The following is an 18,326-nucleotide window of genomic DNA, read 5'->3' on the forward strand; positions in this document are numbered from 1 at the left end:
TCACATCTGGAAGCTGCCCAGTAGAACCACAGTTGTGAAAAAATGGTAATGATGGCGGGGTAAAAGCCTTCTTTCATTTTAAGGTATTATATTTTTAGCCATTGAGCGAGAATGGACTGATTCTTTGAGGTTAGGGAAACCGAAAAAAAGTAATACATGTTATGAATCAGCTCTAGGGGGCACTGCGTCATCATCATCATCGAGAGCAAGACAAGAAGAAAGACAGTGAAAGAGAGCGATAAAGAAGCACACAGAGATGCAGAGAGAGAGAGAGAGAGAGAGAGAGAGAGAGAGAGAGAGAGAGAGAGAGAGAGAGAGAGAAAGAGAATAAATAGATTCCATTTCTATTCTACCTTTAATCAACTGTGAAATTCATAAGTAAAAGACAGTCCTATTTTTCTTTTCTCTGAAAGACCGTGTACTGCTGCATCAACTCTGAGTTTCATCATCACACCTTTACCAGAAAACACAACCAGCGCTCAGAAAAAATGTTGCTCGATATTGATCATGTCTGGTTTTATGAAAAGAAAAAAATGTGGAAAGGTTAAAGTTTAATAAAGCGACATTGTGGAGCCTCAACTCTTCACCTAATGCGCCATGTGACAGCAGACATCCACTTTCCTCCAACATCAAAGGTGATTCTCCTAATTAACTTCAGACACATGCGGGCCAAAGAAAAGGTATGTTTACAAGCTGCCGCAGCTTTCAGGTGCTTCGAAATCACTAATGAATGTGTTGAGACTCAGAAATGTGAACAAAATGATATAATAAGTAGAGACATAACCATACATTTCTCCACTTTAAACATTTTATTACAGACAAAAGAAAACAAAAAGAAGTATTTGTGACACAAAATGAATCTAATGCTGGTACACTGGTATTGCACCAACAACAATTTCTGAAAAAATATTTATTATTCTAATAATAATGTTGTTTGATCAATAATAATAATAATAATAATAATAATAATCATAATACACCCTGATGAAAATAAGCCAAAAATGTTACTTCATATCATTCATAAATAGATGTGAAACCTGCAACCAAATTAAATAGAATGACCATATCGTAAAACATATGATATTCAACAAAACAAAATGGGTTCTCTCATCACCGGCTTTACAAATTAAAGAAGTACATTTGGCAGGTTTATACACAAACTTAAAATATCTACCGCCATGACTCTTCCTCCAAAACGCAAAAAAAAAAAAAAAAATCCTGCTACAGTGAAAAAACAAAATATCTTTAGAATTATTTTTCTTCACAAAAAATGATAAAGATGAGTTTAACACAATTCTAAAACACCTAATAAAACTAGTCAAAAACTTTAAAACCCACTGTTATGTTTTTTTTTTCTTTAGTAACATTTCACATTTAGCAACTTTTTTTTTATTCACCTGTACAAGTGGTGTCAGGACTAAGGAAAGGTGAGCGGGGTTACAGGTGGGGGCGGTCCTTATTGACCGAAAGGAGGAGGAGCTAAAAGGAGAGGCGTCAACCTTTGACCTCTACAGTTCTGTCACGTCCTGAGGCCATGTGAAGAGAGTGACACTCTCTATCAGAGCACTGCCAGTTAAGGAGGAAATGGAGCGTTTTATAGTCTTTGCATTTCTCTCTCATTTGGAGAGAAACAAGACCAGTGAACACAGTTTCAACACAACTTTTAGTGTGTATATTCCCTCACTGAATCTGCCCGCACAAAAATCACACAGCCAAACAAAAAATAATGTTTTTCCAAAAAAAGAAAGTAAGGGACTGCAGCTAAATACACACATAAGAGGGATCCTTTGTGGTGATATTTACAATCACTCTGTGAGAACGAAAAGGAAAAGAGGGAGTCCTTTACGAGGGGCAAGGATGATTTACAAACGTTTAAAGTGTATGTGACTATCTTCTTTAAAATGTCACTTTGCTTTTACTCAGTCGGGGTGTTTCAGTATGTCCTGAAGTACATCCACCCCTTCTGAGGTGACTATATTCTAGTTTCCTGCATTAGCTTTTCTACCCAAAACCCCTACACTTTTAGTATGCTTAGAGCATTTCTTCTCCCCGATGAGGCCAATCCATGGCAAACACAGAGTAATGGAGTGAAGAGGAGAGCGAGCATCTTCAAAAAAATCAAAAAAGAATAAGAAGACTTTTTTTTTTTTGGTCTTCATTTCCAGTAAGTTGGCACGAGCTTAAAGCTCACTGCCCCCGCGGAAAAGTGAAAAGTTCACTGATAAGGGAAAAAAAAGCAGTAGAAGTGCTTCAGGCTTCTGGCCGATCTAAGTGCTTGGCAAATAGGTGAAGTTACTGTAGCAGTCTTTGGGATTTTCGGAATCCGTCACAAAAAACAAAACAAAAAACGGTGTAGAAGCAGATACATCGATGACGTTGTTGTTATGGTGGAAAGCTCCCTGGAGTCTGACATTTGGAGGTCTTTCAACTTCAAGTGAGGTAGAGAGGCTTGTCCCGAGCTCCCATGCCACTGCTGAGGAAGAATAGGCTGTGTTACAATAATGTATGTCTGGATACATGTGCATTCAATAATTGACTTTTGTTTATCCTATATTTCGCCAGGAAATCCCAGCCAGATGACGAAATCTATTTCAAGTAAAACCTGGCTAAGAAAGCAGCGCCGAAACATAAAAGCTGCCGACAAACAACAGACATCAATCAGTATAAATAAAAAGTCAGAATATGCAGATCACTTGCAACTCAAAACGTCAAATACGAATTCTGTTCTCCAGTTATCTTTACTGACACACTGGAAATAATTCAGTGCGCTCCAAAACTCCAAACTACTATGATCTGACACTGAGGGAAAAGGTTTAAGCAAAGACTCAATGTACTTCAAAGAGCATCAAACATGATTTGACCCAGACGGGATCCCATTTGACATCCAGATGAATCAGCTCTAAATACATGAGACGCCGACTTCCAGCTCTGCTGCCTCTCGGAGAAGCAACACCAAGTTTCAGGTGTGAGGCAACGCAACATTCGTCTTGTACCTGCTTGAATAGCTTGATTCAATAAGGCAATGTGTGCTGAGCGAAACACAAGGAAACTTAATTGGATGTCACACTTTTTCCAAGCTCGGTAATAGCGTTGTTCTACTGCTGCAATACTCATTTCAATTTCAAGGAGATGCTTTGCTTCAGCAGAGGAATCACAGTTTATGATTAATACTGTCTGTGAGTCTGTGAGTGGGAAAGTGAAGTGGTTTAGAGAAACTCATTTGGAAAATGAGTAACTGTCAGACAAATACTTACTATTCTCAACAATCAAATGTCCTGGATTGGATCTACAGAGGCCAAGATATCTATATTATTTTGTGGTTAACTGGATGTGATTTCCTTTTGTTAACCCTCATGTCCATCGCGCAACATTCACTACCACCATAACACAATGCGTGACGTGCTTACCCGCAGTGGTTAGGTCCACAGTCCCTGTTGCAGTACTCGCTGTCCCAGTCAGGGTTCTGGCCATGCCCTGGGTTCGGGGCCCCTGGAGACTGTGAGCCCCCGACACTGTTCTGGTAATCAGCCTGAATATGGGAGAATCCCTGTGGACAGGAGAGGAGGGAGAGGAGAGTTATACGGTTATATCGCTCGAGCTTTGCGATGGCCAGCCGTTAGAGTTTGCTGAGCCATGATACTGCGTGATGTCAAAGGCTGCCAGTGGTTTTGAGCGCTTCTTTTCTGTCTCATTTCATTGGTTAAAACGGGTCTTAAAATCCCACTTCTTACACCACCATGACAACCCCCTGCTGGATTGGAGACATTTTAACATCAGAAGGAAGAAGAGAAAATAGTTTGTTTGCCGCTAAATTAGGGAAAAAAGTCAACTTTATAAACACATTTGTGAAGACTGTGTTTTGTTCTTCATACATATGCTGAAATGCAATTGAGGCCTTTTATGCAATACAATGAGATTGAACTGAGAGTTGTCCCATTTTTTATCAGCAACTGATAAAATCATTGGATATTATTTAAATTTGAATCATAGGCAGAAGTGCATTACAGGCCCGTGGTTCTAAGAAATATCAACAATGCTTTGAAGTGCTATATATCAGTATTTAGCAACAATTGGAAATTCTAATGCATATGATTACAGGTGATAAATAATAAGAAATAATGATGTATTTTACAAGTGATCATATGAGGAGCATTACCAGATGTATGTGTTTCATCATTTTTTTTGCCTGTCTTACCTGTTGGCTAAGAGGAGGGGAGTGCAGAGCCGCCTGGAGCCCCATTTGGTGTGAGATGATTGGCTGCGACTGCTGCATGCGGATTGGCTGGTTGAGCAGGGAGCTCTGATGCAGGGAGAGTTGGGCGTGGGGGTGCAGGGGTGGGCTGATCTGGAAGGGAGATGGGGGAGAGGCACTCATGCTGGGCGGCAGCATTTGGGACTGGCTGAGGGTCTGGGCCAGGGTGTGGCGGGGCGGCCCTGCGTAGCTCTGGAGGTCTGACAGGGGGAAGGAGCCCGGCGGGCCCAGGTAGGGTGAGGAGGGCTGGGGGGGCACGCTGTACAGGGGCTGCTTCGGGGGCAGCATGTGGGAGGACTGGCTGTTCTGCTGGGCACTTTTTGGTTCAGGGTCATTGTATGTCTGTGGATGAGTAAAACAGAAATTGAATGACATGACTTACTTTCACCTAATTACATGTAAATCATTTCTTCATCAACCATCTTTTAATTTCTATTCATCTTCAAACAAAACTGCAGCCCTGACCTGTATCTTAAAGGGACATTGTGGAACCTTATTACACTGAAGTATGTCAGAAAGTTGACAATGACCTGGTGTGTTGCTTGCTCCAACAGCTGCGGGGATTTACAAGGAACTACTTTCTGTCCTTACTTTTTGTTGGATTGCTTTTCTGAATATTTTTTGGGGAAACACACTTATTCACTTTCTAGCTCACAGTTAGATAACAAGAAAGCCAGACAAGCAGTTACCCCCTGTTTGTGCTGAGCAGTCTTTTGGCTTCAGCTTCATGTAAAACAAACAGACTTGAGAGTGCTCTTAAAATCTAACTCTTGGCTAGAAAGTAAATTTCCCACAATGTTCAACTAGTCCTTTAATATTAAGTTACATTTACACTTGGGTGATGACTGACAAAATATGTCATTCACAGCCAGGTTAGAAATGTCAGCATTTCCCTTTAAACATTTCCGCACAGCCTTCCTCAGTACTGGTTAATTCTGTCAAAATGCTGAAACAGTTGACAGAATGAACGTGTGTGCGTGTGCAGCTGTCCAATATAGTTTTAACAGGACAGTTGACCCTCAATGCTCCCAACAGCAACTCTGTTTCAGCATATTGACGCTCACCGTGTAATGAGACGATAGAGATTTGATTTTCAGTCCATCACTTGACGCACACATGTAGACACGCTGACAGATGGGGAAACGGGGAAGACACCCACACTTTGACCTTTCTCGTTTTGGACAGTATCCGAGCAGGTGCAGGACCAACACGAATGCCCCCCCCCCCCCATGCCCATCCACCCTGCCCCACCCTCTCCAGGCCCTTATGATAAACTGTCAGATTGCTCATCTCCAGCCATCAGTGTTGATTAGAAGGTAATGGAGCCCATTTGTATGAATAGAGCTGAGACCGAGGTAATGATCAATAGACACCTTGACAGATAGATGGGAAAAGGAGACACACACACACAAATATATATATATATATATATATATATATATATATATATATATATATATATATATATATATATATATATATATATATATATATATATATATATGCAGGAGCTTGGGCAGAGAGATGAGGCTGTTTGCTTGCAGAACAAATGGAATGACAAAAGAAATCTTCTCCGCACTACATTGTGTGTTGTTAATATAAGACGGCACTAAACAATGCAATCCACAGCCCTCCTCCTCGCCTTTCTTTATTCCCAGGTGCTACTACGCTGGTGCATACAAGACGGCATCATTCACTCGGCAAAAAGGATGTCATAGATCTGAATTAGCAAGAAGGTGTCAGAGGTGGAGAGGCAGCAGAAAAGCCTATGATTGCTTGCGTTGATTTGGATGTACTTCCTGTTGTAGACAATGAGATGGTGGAAATCGATGATCTAAAGCATGACACAGGTGTCTGCTGGGATAAGATGCATTAAGGGTTTGCATTTTCTAATGATACACATAAAACGTAAACCTGTTTTTTTTTTTGTATAGCACACGAGGGAGCAATCATTTTCTTTCCTTCATCCCTCATAGATGTTTTGGCTAAGCTTGTGCTGACCCCTCCCCCAACTATACCACCATTCCAACTACAATCCCCAACCCCCAACATCTGCAACCTATGGAAATCAGGTATTGTTCCAAATACAGACTGCTCTTTTGCATCAGATACCCCCACCCTCCCCACCTCGTCCCTATGAAGCCCCACCCAGCCCATTAGCAGGGATTTTCCATCCAATCCATCATCAGTCTTAGCCAGGGCCTGTGTGTCATAAGCGTTACCTTGGAAACCAGACTGGCTCGGTACGCGGCCAAGGCTTTCAGGTACTCTTTCTTAGCCGCCTCGGTTTTCCTCTTGTACCCCTGTGAAGAGAGGGAGAGAGAGAGAGAGAGAGAGAGAGAGAGAGAGAGAGAGAGAGAGAGAGAGAGAGAGAGAGAGAGAGAGAGAAAATAAAACCGAGAGGCTTCGGGTGAGAGGAGAGGTTGACATGCTCATAAATGTGCAGACACACATGTCTGTCTCTAAATACACACACACAGTTACACACAAATACTTTTTATCTAACACTTTCTTAAACACATCATTCACATACACACACACACACACACACACACACACACACACACACACACACACACACACACACACACACACACACACACCCTTAATGTTTCTTTCCATCAGAACCAATGGTACAGAACACCTCTATTTCCTCATCACAGCACTAAAACTCCCTCATCTCAATGTGTCTCCATCTATCGTAGCAACACATCATTTCCATTCCAATCCACCTAGAGAAATGAACTGGAACTTCTCTCTCTTTCTCTCTCTCTCTCCCTCTGTCTCCCTCTCCTTTTAGCTCCACAATAACACTCCTATCAGCATACCGACCGACATTAGTGATTCACCGGAATGGTTGTTGTCATTTGGCACATTAGGATGAGATCCCTGCATGTATATGAGTTTTGTTTGAAACTGTCTTCCATGTTGTTAGTGTGATATATGAAGCTCTGTTGTCATACAACTAACAGCTGCGGCAGGTTTGAATGATCTCAGTGTTTCTATAAAGAAAGTGGGCTTATATGGATGTGTTTGTGCATGCAGGTTTTTTTCCCAGGCATTGTCTGTGTGGGTTGTAGAGAGTCTGAAATAGGGCTATTAGTTCTAAGAGCTATAGGTGAAATTATGTCTATTATGCAAAACAAAAAGGAGAAAGAAGTGTGTTTGTCAGTCGAAAACCAAAGTTTGCATTCAAAGTACTTTTTATGCAGGGCTAGATATCTTATTTTCTACTCCTGCTGACGCAAGCACTGGTGCTAATACCAAAATAAATATATTTTATCAATACCTCAGCCTGAGAAAAACAGTTTTTTTTCTACAAACCCCTTTTTCATTTTGCAAGGGAAGCAAAGCTTCTCAAATGTTAAATGTTGTCTAAACACAACACATTGCCTTATTAAAATATTGTAAAATTGCCAAAATGCTTGATGATTTAAATTAGGAAAATATCTGATCAAAGAAAGTAATTACTAATTTTATGATGCCAGTTTTAGTTTCTTTAACAAATGTACATGCTTGTTGCCACCGATACATTGGTGGGTCCTATAAGCACTGAGGTTCCTACTCGGTCCTATTTCTGTGTGCTCCATGTACATGCCCCAGAGCTGACGCTCCACAGGAAACCTTTTGGAAAATAACATATTCTGGAATACTGCCTTCACACAGTATCCTTTCAGGAAAGAAAACCTTACTTAAGAGAATTACTAATAGCAAAAGAGGCAAACAAATGGAGTTTCTCTTGTAGTTGAATACCCGTAACACAAAACCATGACCCCCAATAACTCTGTCATCATTATCACATTACTGTTGCTCTGGAGTTGACGTTAAATAGCTACAAAAACAATAGACCACTTCCTGTATAGCCAAGATGCCCTTCAGCTAAATCCAAGGACGAGACGATAGTAAGAGGGGGGGGGGGGGGGGTCGCTAATTCTGTATTCTAGGCAGGATCAAAATAGCAGGCGAGAGATATAAATAAGGAGAGTGGAAATGAGAAGTTCACACATTTCTGCTTGTCAGATGGCCAATGAAGATGCATGATGTGGAGGCAACAGCGAAGAAGACTGGAGGGACACAGGAAGTGTGGATTGTTCCGGGGCCTGGAGCTTTGTTTTGGCGGAAAAAAAAAGAAGTCCACTTCTTCCACTATATTTTTGGAAAACCTTTTTTAGCTACACTGCTGAGAAAAGCTCAGAAGGAACCTTTGCATTGTGGAATTTGAAACAAGTAGAGCACCGCTGAGGGTTTGTTTTGCAGGTGAGCACCGGCACGTGGGTGTGAGTGAATCTACCCACTGCATAAAATAACAGTCGTAGACTCCTAAGATCTCCCCAGGTGCATTTCTATTTTCCACATATTGACCCTTTTTTGCTTGTAAAAAGGCCAACTTTGTTAGTCTCAGACTGTTTTACAGCTGCTGTTGCACATAATACTCCCCCTCCCTTTCCTTTGCACGAATTAAATTTAGAAAGAAAATCATTTTTATGAGAGTCAGGGGACTGGAGATAAACGGATGGATTATCTTTAGAAAGAGAGGAACTAGCTCATTAAGGTGAGCTGTATCTCACAGCAATGTTCTGGTAATTACACAGTGCATAATGCCAGGGAAAGGCTGCTTGCCTGTTGCAGCACACATGCCATCTACTGGTTAGCCAAGAATGTGTGCATGTGTTTGTGTCAGTGTATCTGCATTCATGTCGATTTTCCCGGCAAGCATAGGACATGTATAATAAATGTGTGTACATTTGTGCAAAAATGTGGAGGCCATAGTTGTTCTTTCCACTTAAAAACTTGATTTTTCTCTTCTATAACCTGTATGTTGATTATACGTTTGCAATATTTTTCCCCACATCCATTACAGATTGACCTTTTTTCTCATCCACTCTATTGTTTCAGATATTCCAGTTCTGCATGCTTTGTACCTGCTTCTGTTCCTCTCCTAGGCTGTCCCACATGGAGGCCACAATCTTGGACACGTCTCCGAAGGTGGCATTGGGATTTTGTCCCTTGATGGCCGCCTGGGTGTCTCTAAAGAAAAGAGCATAGGCAGACACAGGTTTCTGTGGCTCGTTGGGGTCCTTCTTCTTCTTCTTCTTTTGAGGTTTGGGTTTGGGCTTCATCATTTCTGCAGAGGCCCGCTTCTCACTGTTTATCTGGAGGCAGAAAGAGGGATGGAAGAGACATTGCTGGTTATAAATCAGCTGGTAAAAATAATTATTTTGCTTCAGCTTTTAATGTATTTATGGGCACGGTGAATCGACTGGAGGATTAACACTTAATTTTTTGCAATGTTAATAAATATTGTATATATATATATATATTTAACATATATATATATATATATATATTTAAAAAACATCAAAATGAAGCAATGATGCCGAGCATCATTGAAAATAGCCAACAAGAACATTCAATTAACACTGAAAAAAAGGTTAAAGCAGCAGAGTTCTACGAAGAGCAGCTGCAGCCTGTTCTGAGAAGAGAAAACAGATCAATTCATGGACATGGGTGAATGAAGACTAACAGGACGTCAGTGAGACGCCAGAGAGTTCAGCCTCTGAGGGGGAGGGAGGTGTACTTCAGGAGAAACCGGCCAAACATGGGATCGGCGGAAGAGAGTCCTGGGATAATAACATTATTGGTATCACTTGCTGGATTTATGAGTATTTTCAGGTTTGCTCTCACTCTTTATTTTTTCACTCTTTCATGTAGATCACACCCAATTCAACTTTATGAGGAAACCATGAAAAAAAAAAAGATTAAATCTATATTTTTCATAGGATGTACCCGGTTGGTTTGTCAACAATAACACACTGCAATCTCACTACATTTTCAGGAGGCAAAAACGGCTCACAGCTGTGTGATGTACTCGATCAAATACATATGAATACATTTTCATTTTCTGTGCAGGGCTTTGACGAGGAGTCAAATCCAGGTCACCTGATCCTGGTTGTGATTCTATATGGAAATTTCCTTCTTTGCTGAGGAGAGAACACATCAAGCATGGGAGAAGGAGGGAGAAGGAGGGAGAGGAAAGGGAGCAGCGAGTGAGAGAGAGAACGATAAGGAGAAAGAGAGAGAAGAGGTGCAGCTGAGTAAGGATGGCGAGGAAGAAGTGATGGCTTGATGTTGCCATTAGTATCAGTGGATCATCAGCTAAATTTCTTCGTTGCTACAAAGGCAGAAAATAACAATCCAATTTCCACACATATAATAGAAAATATAATGACATGCTGAATATATAATGATATACATTGGTATTATGTGAAATGAAGGATGCTTATGTGTACTATTTATGGGCGAGGGGTTTTTAAGAGTTATTCAAATATTGCTTTGACAGAAGAGAGTGAACTCCTTTAACTCCATTAAAGCTGATTCTGATTTTTTGGCAAAGGCAGCCCATATCCAAGGCCAAGTTCATATTTCATCAAGTTGCATTTTAGAATTTTTAAAAAGCTTTGAACATTCTCTTTTATAATCCGTTGATCCTGGGTTTCAGTGTTAAAACTCAGCAGGGAGGGAGAACAAACCATGAAAAAGATTTGTCCCTGCGCACGTATCAAACAGCAACTTGAGGACATTTAAAGACGTTCACATCCGTCTAATGCATACTTATCACGGGATTAAGCAACAGCCATGTTTTCTCCTTTAACTGTCAATTGGAAAACAGGAAACGACTGCCTTTGAAAATTGCATTGTTTCAGCAAAGCATTTGCAGCCAAACAACACAGTGTATTCTACACAGCATGAAATTAACTAATCAAAATTCAAGGTCCAGGAGCACATTTGGCAGCTGAAGAAAAACTTCAAAATGGTTTTTGTGATGTGGGGAAATGAATGGATGTTCTCATTCAAGGTGATGCGAAAGTATTGCTTGTCTATTTCACAGCTTACAGGTAATATTCATTTTTGTGTGACTACGCCTGGTTTCATTAAAAAATAATCATCCCTCACTTTTAGGCAATGAGGCAGAAGACAGGCATTTGAAACGACATCTGTTCCACTCAAGCCTTTGAAGTAGAAAATAGAATAAACTGAAGGTAGAGCTAATGGAATGACAAAATAGAAAAAAAGAAGGCTGAATAATCTGCAGAAAAATTCACATGTGTTCAAACAGAGGAAGGAGCAATGGCACACAACAGCTTGCAGCTACATGCAATCAACCAGGAGAGCAAAGAGCATACTATTACATTTCTTTATATTCATCTTCTTATGTGTCTCTCATTATTCATGTTTATGAACTTATAGGAGGGCTGAAGAAATATAAATGAAGTCGAAAGACACAAAGAAAACAGTTGGCTGAAAAGAGTACAATACAGTAGCACTCACGAGTATAACAGTTAAAGGACAAATCCAGCCTTCGACTCTTTGTTACATACATAATCAATCTGGGATTTTCAATTTATTTTTATTTTCTGTCAGTCTTATCAACATTTACTGCTGTCAGTGGTTTCCTACATTTCCCAGAAGACCTTAGAAATAAATAAATAAATCTAATGACATAGATCTACTCCAACCTCTCGATGTCTACGTCAGCATGGGCTCAGGGAGGATTTAAAAAAAAGATGATTTAAAACAGTCGATGGCGACTCAAAATGAACACAAGCATTGCTGTGTTTCCTCAGGTATCATTTAGTTTACAACTCATAAACATGTTAAGTTTGCAGTAACTCTTTTTGTGTATATAATGCAACATTTCTGTATATTTAAAATGCTTGTCTATGTGTGTCACGCTGTCTAAGCTAACGTTACTTAATTATTTTATTTTATTTTTGAAAAAATAAAAGAAAGAAGCTAAAGCCTACAGATCCCGGTGGAGACGTAAACATGGCGATATAATTAAGGAACACCACTTTTCAGTTAAAACTACTCATATATTGGAACAAATCACAATTTATTGTTAGTGGATAAACAAATACCTGGCACATATTCACTATATTTCATCGGTTTGCTCTTGCCTGTGCAGCAAACAGTAACGATTATGATGGCTGTTGTCATTTGAGAAAAAAAAGAGTCACATCCTTTATTCATAACACAACATCTTGCAGCTGCACTGCATTCTGGTCTATTTTCTGATAGAGTCAGTGGAGAGATTGGTTATCTGGTACTTTTCTATGATGGATTTCTCTCTGTGTGACTGTTGATGCAAAAATGATGAGTCTGTAAAGTAGCTCTTTGGTTTTGATGTTCTAACACTGGATCCTGAAGCCTAAAATGTGTATTCTGGACCTTTGGATATTTATCTCCTGTTCTGCATCTCTGTAGCTGTCCTCGAGATATCAAGATGTGACATGATGTCACATTTCATTTTAGGAACATAAACCGCAGCAAACATTTGCAGAGGTCTGCTTTAGGTCATTGTCTTCTTCTGCTTCTCTTGCTCTCTCATTTGACTTTTTATTTTTAGATGAAAAGAAAAATCTAAATTCCATTTGCAAAAGGGAAATAATATGACATAAAGTAAACAGAAACAAACCACAATTTACAGTAGCTAGTCAATACCTTTCTTTAAAACATAGTATATATTTTTCCCTTTTAACAAAATAAACCAGACTTCTCAAATGTTAAATCTAACAAAAGCAGCCAACAAGAACAAGTATGTTTCGGCACATGGCAGTATTCAAAATGTAGTGCTATATACACATGTTGGTCTTTGCAAAAACACCAGAATATCAGAATATAGAAGTATAATTTTCTCTTTAGTTTTAGAGGACACACTGCCTTTACAGAGCAGATCAACATTGATATTGTAAAACAAATTCACTTCAGCTATTTTTTAAAGACCTCATTGTAGAGCCAAACACAGCACACCTCTGCTGCTAGAGCACCATGTCCTGTACAGAGCAGTACGGTCTTAATCTATTTTGTACACAGGTTACTAATTTACTTGCAAAAGACTGAACTATAGAGTCAGGCTTAGCTTCTCATCAGCGTTTCTGTTGTCTGAGGGGTGCTGGATGTGAGGAGACAGATAGGGAGGAGGGGGGAGCAGTAATTCTGAATGGACAGCACTGCACTGGCAAGACAAGATTAGAATTGACAGCCTGATAACTGCGTCACTATCAAAACAGCGAAGAGAGAGAGAGAGGGAGAGAGAGAGAGAGAGAGAGAGAGAGAAATAGAGAGAGAGAGAGAGAGAAATAGAGAGAGAGAGAGAGAGAGAGAGAGAGAGAGAGAGAGAGAGAGAGAGAGAGAGAGAGGGGATGAGGAAGTGAGAGAGGAGTGTGAGATGCAAAGAAAAAAGAGAGAGGGTTGATGGAGAAAGAGCAGATAAAAGGAGAAAGGGAGGAGGAGTGATGTAGAGAGAAGAGGGTTGATAACAAAATGAAGGACGGGCACAGACGCAGAGACTGACAGAGTTTAAGAGACATTAAGTTAGACAATAAAATCAGGTAATAGTATGGGAGAATATAAAAGTGTTTGTCCAATCACAGCCTCCTGAATATATGCATCATCATCATCATCACCATCATCATCATCGTCATCATCATCATATACACTGAGCAGCAAAGTAGAGAGTGCTGCAAGCCGCATCGATTTCAAAAGGCCATAAAAACTAACAGGAACTACTCAGAGGTGATGCACGGATACACTTTCTCTTTTTCCAGTGATGGTCATTACAGCAAAGCATGATATAGAGCACAACACCAAGTCAAATCTCAATGCCATCCATTTCCAAAGTCTATAACCCTTCTGTGGATTTCAAGCCATACAACTGTAATATAGGATACACACATCCATAGAGGCCTTCAGTGTGTTGTGCAGTTTGTGATCCAGAGTAAGTGTGCATGCATCAACAGAGTAAACAACATAAACCCATTTTTACATGCTAGTTGTTGCAGGGAAATGTTGTATGAATGTACCTGAATAATGAGACAATGTACGAGAACTACTCAGCAGCCGACTGTGATCCAGACGAGGCGCTTAAAAACAGCGGTTCAAGAAAATCAATCAACAATAGAAATAATCTTTGATCAAGAACCGACTTGAAAAAAAAGACAATAAAAGTAGTTTAAACTAGGGGACTTCCTCAGTAATGAGAATGCATTGTTTTTCCTCAGTATTTAGCTGTCTAAACATTAACCAATTAAGCTTTATAAGAGGCATGAAAGAAGCTTATGACATGACTACTCTGATTTAAGGTATTACATTTTAAATTCAGAGCATCCACATACCAGCAAACAACTATTTCCTTTGTAGAATTATTGGGGAGTTATGTCTGCCTGAGCAGAGAATAAAGACATGTGTGTGTTTTTAACAGAGCTTCTCTTTTGCTTCGTTTAGCGAGTGCTTGTTAGTGCATATGAGTCCCTGTGTGTGTGTGTGTGTGTGTGTGTGTGTGTGTGTGTGTGTGTGTGTGTGTGTGTGTGTGTGTGTGTATGTGTGTCCCAATGACTAGCTAAGGGAATCATGGCTTCATGTGCTTTAAATGTGGAATTCAGCGCCTGAGTGTGTTCTTGGTCTGTACACTACTTTCTGTGAACAATCCCACAATGCGATGATGCAAAAATTACAGTCATCCAACATTACACCTGTCAGGGACAACACAAAACAACACAATCCCAATTTAAAGCTCACTATGGCATTAACAGCTGATTACTATTATTAAACAGGGAGTGGGCAACTAGTGAACGAGGGAAAGATTTCGGACACAACACTTTTGCCAAACAGTGACCGCTGTGGTCACAAGTGGCAATTACAGATTTATAGCAGCTTGCTTTCTGCTATGTCAATTTGGTCAGACCAGACCACGAGGAACGGGCAGCAAAACCCTGTTTTAGTGTATTGAAATGAATAAGCATGATTTTTATCAGTCATCTTTAAACCTGCAATCGCTGATGTCTTTTGACCAGTGTTTTTGTCTGCCTGATGAATCTAATTCCGATATTCACACTTGTTTTATTGGGAGTGAATTTCTACAATTGTAAAAATTATACACGTGGCACATTGTAATAAATCTCAGTATAAGCACGGACGTCTCTGCACCAACATACTGAAGAGAAGCGCAGCTTAGTGCAGCTGTTACAGACTCTAAGCCTTTGTGGGTTTATAAATAGATAAATGGCAGTGGTTAGAGAAGCAGCAGTGAGAATAATGTAATTTTAAGATGCCATGTATAATTTTTCAGCAATTTTCACCACCAGCTATAACTCGCAGCCTTAAAGAATAAGTGGGTTCCTGAAGGTTGTGTAGAGCAACAAACACATCAGAGCACAAAGTTATTGTGGCATCCGTTTTCATACAAAGTCAGCGGGTTTAAGAATGTAAAAGCATGTTTGTCAACCGAATCATCCATCTAGTTGTTAGCTGCAGCTTGCGAGGATGCAGGCAGCACAGAAATGCATGATAAATGATGAATACAATCCAAAGTTTTTCCAACCGTACGTATTTAAAATGAATTACAACATCAAGTCTTCTACCTGACTGAGTGATGTGATGATTTCGGAGGAGAATGGAATATATGGTAGAGTGGGTTTTGAAAAGGAGTAAGCAAGTCTTTGTTAAGTTTCCCTAATTAGGGTACGGGGATCAGGTGGGCTTACATTTTTGTATTTATTACATGCATTTTGTTGAATTTAGGTATCGGTTTCACCTCAGATTTCAAAGTGCCCCTGTGTGTAATGCTGTCAAGAATGTGGCCTTACAACATGTTGGCAGGCACGATGAGAACATAAACAAAGCTGTTTGCGATCTGAATGATTTGACTTTCTCTAAACTAAGAATGCCTTTAAACGTCATGGTTGGAATCCAAAATACAGGATGCTTGTTAAAATTGTTTGCATATTACACAATGTGTTGACTTTAACTGTTAAAATGTTCCTTTAATTTATTCATATGTTATACTACCTGTCAATTATTTTACAGTCACTGTGTTAGTTTTGTCTCTGTGTATTCTCATCATCTAGTTCACCATGACGCTTGATAGATTAGAAAATGTTCTAAAATATATACTCATCTGGAAGCGATTACAGCTCCATGTCAGACTGCCCATCTGTAAGCAATGAGCAGGACTGAATGTCAAAGCCGCCGCACAGATCCCTGAGTAGAACCAGGCACTTGTTCAGAGAGCAGCACTCATCAAATAAAAACACAGCCCGGCCCAAACAATAATGAACCGGAAGTGCAGATTCTTGATCGTGATCTCAAAGACATCAAAGGACATCAGTGGGCATCGTATAGGCCTGATCTATGAAGAGCCCATTATGGAATATGTATCCAGCTCTGGTGCCATGCCATTAAAAATACACAAGGTTTTTATGATGTGGAGTCGTTTATTAATGTTTAAAAACATGTTTTCTGGCACAACTGAGCAGGCATTGTGGATTTTGATTTCAACCAATATTCCAATATTGCAGATATTTTAATTGAAACTCAAGCCCAAAGCCACTGCTGCACTAAGCTGCATGATTTATCCGACTCTGAAAAATGACTGACAGCTCTGAGTAGCTCCTCCCTGTGAGCTCTGCCTAAGAGCTCTGGACCTACTTAATCAGCCTAAAATTGCAAAGTTGAGGCCCTTGTATTTGGTAATGTGGTGAAAACAGTGGCAAGTGAGAGCTAATTAGATTAACGGTGGTTTAACGAGCTGTTGGGGGGCCCCCGCAGATTGGATTTTAATAAATAGTGGCAAAAGCATCTGCTATGCACTTCCTGGCTCTGCTGGCATCCTAATTGGCCCCAGTGGGTTGCTGTAGCTCAGCACTGCACTGCACAGAGCAAATTAGTAGAGGAAAAAAAGCAAAATGCTTGTCCTCAGTCCAGGTAAAATGGTCTTTATATTTGCATGGCTTCCTAGGCATTGCTTTATTAACATTAATACACCACTAATATAATTTATAAGACTTTTATCACCACAGAACGTCCACGCAGCAGGAGGAGAGAATATTTCAAAGTCCAAATAAAACAGATTCGGACATATTCATCTTTTTCTATTGTTTGTTTTCAAGATGAAATGTTCCCATGATGAGGTCTTTGTAGAGGCAGCAGCACAGAAAAAAACAATTAATCAAACATGAATGAGCGACCATAGCAGGGTTATTTCCATAGCAACAGCCCGAGGGGACAACTTGAACCCTTTAATGTGAGCTGGTGATGTCTCTTTGTAAACATCCACACAGCAGGGGGAGAAAGCCAATGAGAGAGCCTGGCAACAGAGGCATCACAGGGCAGCAACCCCTTGGTAACAATCGAAGTTTCCATTATCTAGTGTTGAAAGGACCTAAAAGTGCTCTGAGATATCGTATTCGGGAGCATTTGGAGTTGATAAGCGTCTTTGTACTGCTGCTGTTAAGTGTCCAAAAACATTGAGGTAGTTTACAGTGAAGCCCACAGCTGCTAAAAACAATATGCAAATGATCTGGAAAGAGGGATACTTCAAGAAAGAAGTTCATTTTTGTAGACACAATGCTTTTTGCTGCTTGAAGATTCACTGAAGAACCAACATCAAAGACATTTATACAAACGTTATTGCTCTTACATCAGGCAACAAATCACAGTCATAATCTCTCTCATACTCATGTCTTATGCAACCTGCAACTAGTAGGCTTGTTCAGCTTCCAGCTGTGACCAACAGAAAGCAGCACCAAGTGCACAAACGGTACAAACAGCTATTACCAAGGTGGCTTGTTGGTGGCCATGAACACACTCGACTAATTGTCATTTCACAAGTTTCGAACAGGGGAGAAATGCTGTGAAAGCAATTTGTTTTCTTTGTCTTCTGATGTGATGGAAATAGATTAGGCGATCTCCTCAAATCTACAGAGCCAGAGAGTCTAAAAATGACTGCAGTAGCATGTAGTATGCAATACAGAGTAAGTATAGAGTAGTAGAATAGCACACCACAAGGGTCTCAGCATGGAAACAAGAACAACCTATAGCTTAAGTCTGCAATCCCTCGTATTAACTTTCAATCTGTTCTCAGTGAAGGGCACACAAACAAAGAATCCAGAAATTCAGAAATATAACCAGTCTTTAAAAGCTAAAAAAAAAAAAAGGATATGAACCTGGACCTTTTTTTGCTCTCTCGGAGCTAAAACAGCTCTTCAATGACTGGGCAGTAAGTGGAGTGTGGCAG

The 18,326-nt window shown here is 40.1% G+C and overlaps 1 protein-coding gene across 3 annotated transcripts in view; it reads right to left on the minus strand.

Moving 5' to 3' along the window:
- Positions 1 to 813: 813 nt before the first annotated feature.
- The window catches only part of LOC137801166 (TOX high mobility group box family member 2-like), a 73,521-nt gene continuing 56,008 nt past the window's right edge, over positions 814 to 18,326 (minus strand). For 2 of the 3 annotated variants that reach the window (XM_068598604.1, XM_068598605.1), the window contains exons 4-8: positions 9,175 to 9,405; positions 6,475 to 6,555; positions 4,196 to 4,594; positions 3,408 to 3,547; positions 814 to 2,473 (exon numbers count right to left, since the gene is read on the minus strand). In XM_068598604.1, coding sequence (XP_068454705.1) covers positions 2,431 to 2,473; positions 3,408 to 3,547; positions 4,196 to 4,594; positions 6,475 to 6,555; positions 9,175 to 9,405 — 894 coding nt within the window. In that variant the 3' untranslated portion in view covers positions 814 to 2,430. The remainder of the gene's footprint in view (positions 2,474 to 3,407; positions 3,548 to 4,195; positions 4,595 to 6,474; positions 6,556 to 9,174; positions 9,406 to 18,326) is intronic. The other variant, XM_068598603.1, reaches the window with a different exon arrangement.

The sequence above is a fragment of the Clinocottus analis genome, unplaced genomic scaffold (genome assembly GCF_023055335.1).
Source record: "Clinocottus analis isolate CAN_PGR_092001 unplaced genomic scaffold, fCliAna1.0.p SCAF_4, whole genome shotgun sequence".
Classification (NCBI taxonomy): Eukaryota; Metazoa; Chordata; class Actinopteri; order Perciformes; family Cottidae; genus Clinocottus; species Clinocottus analis.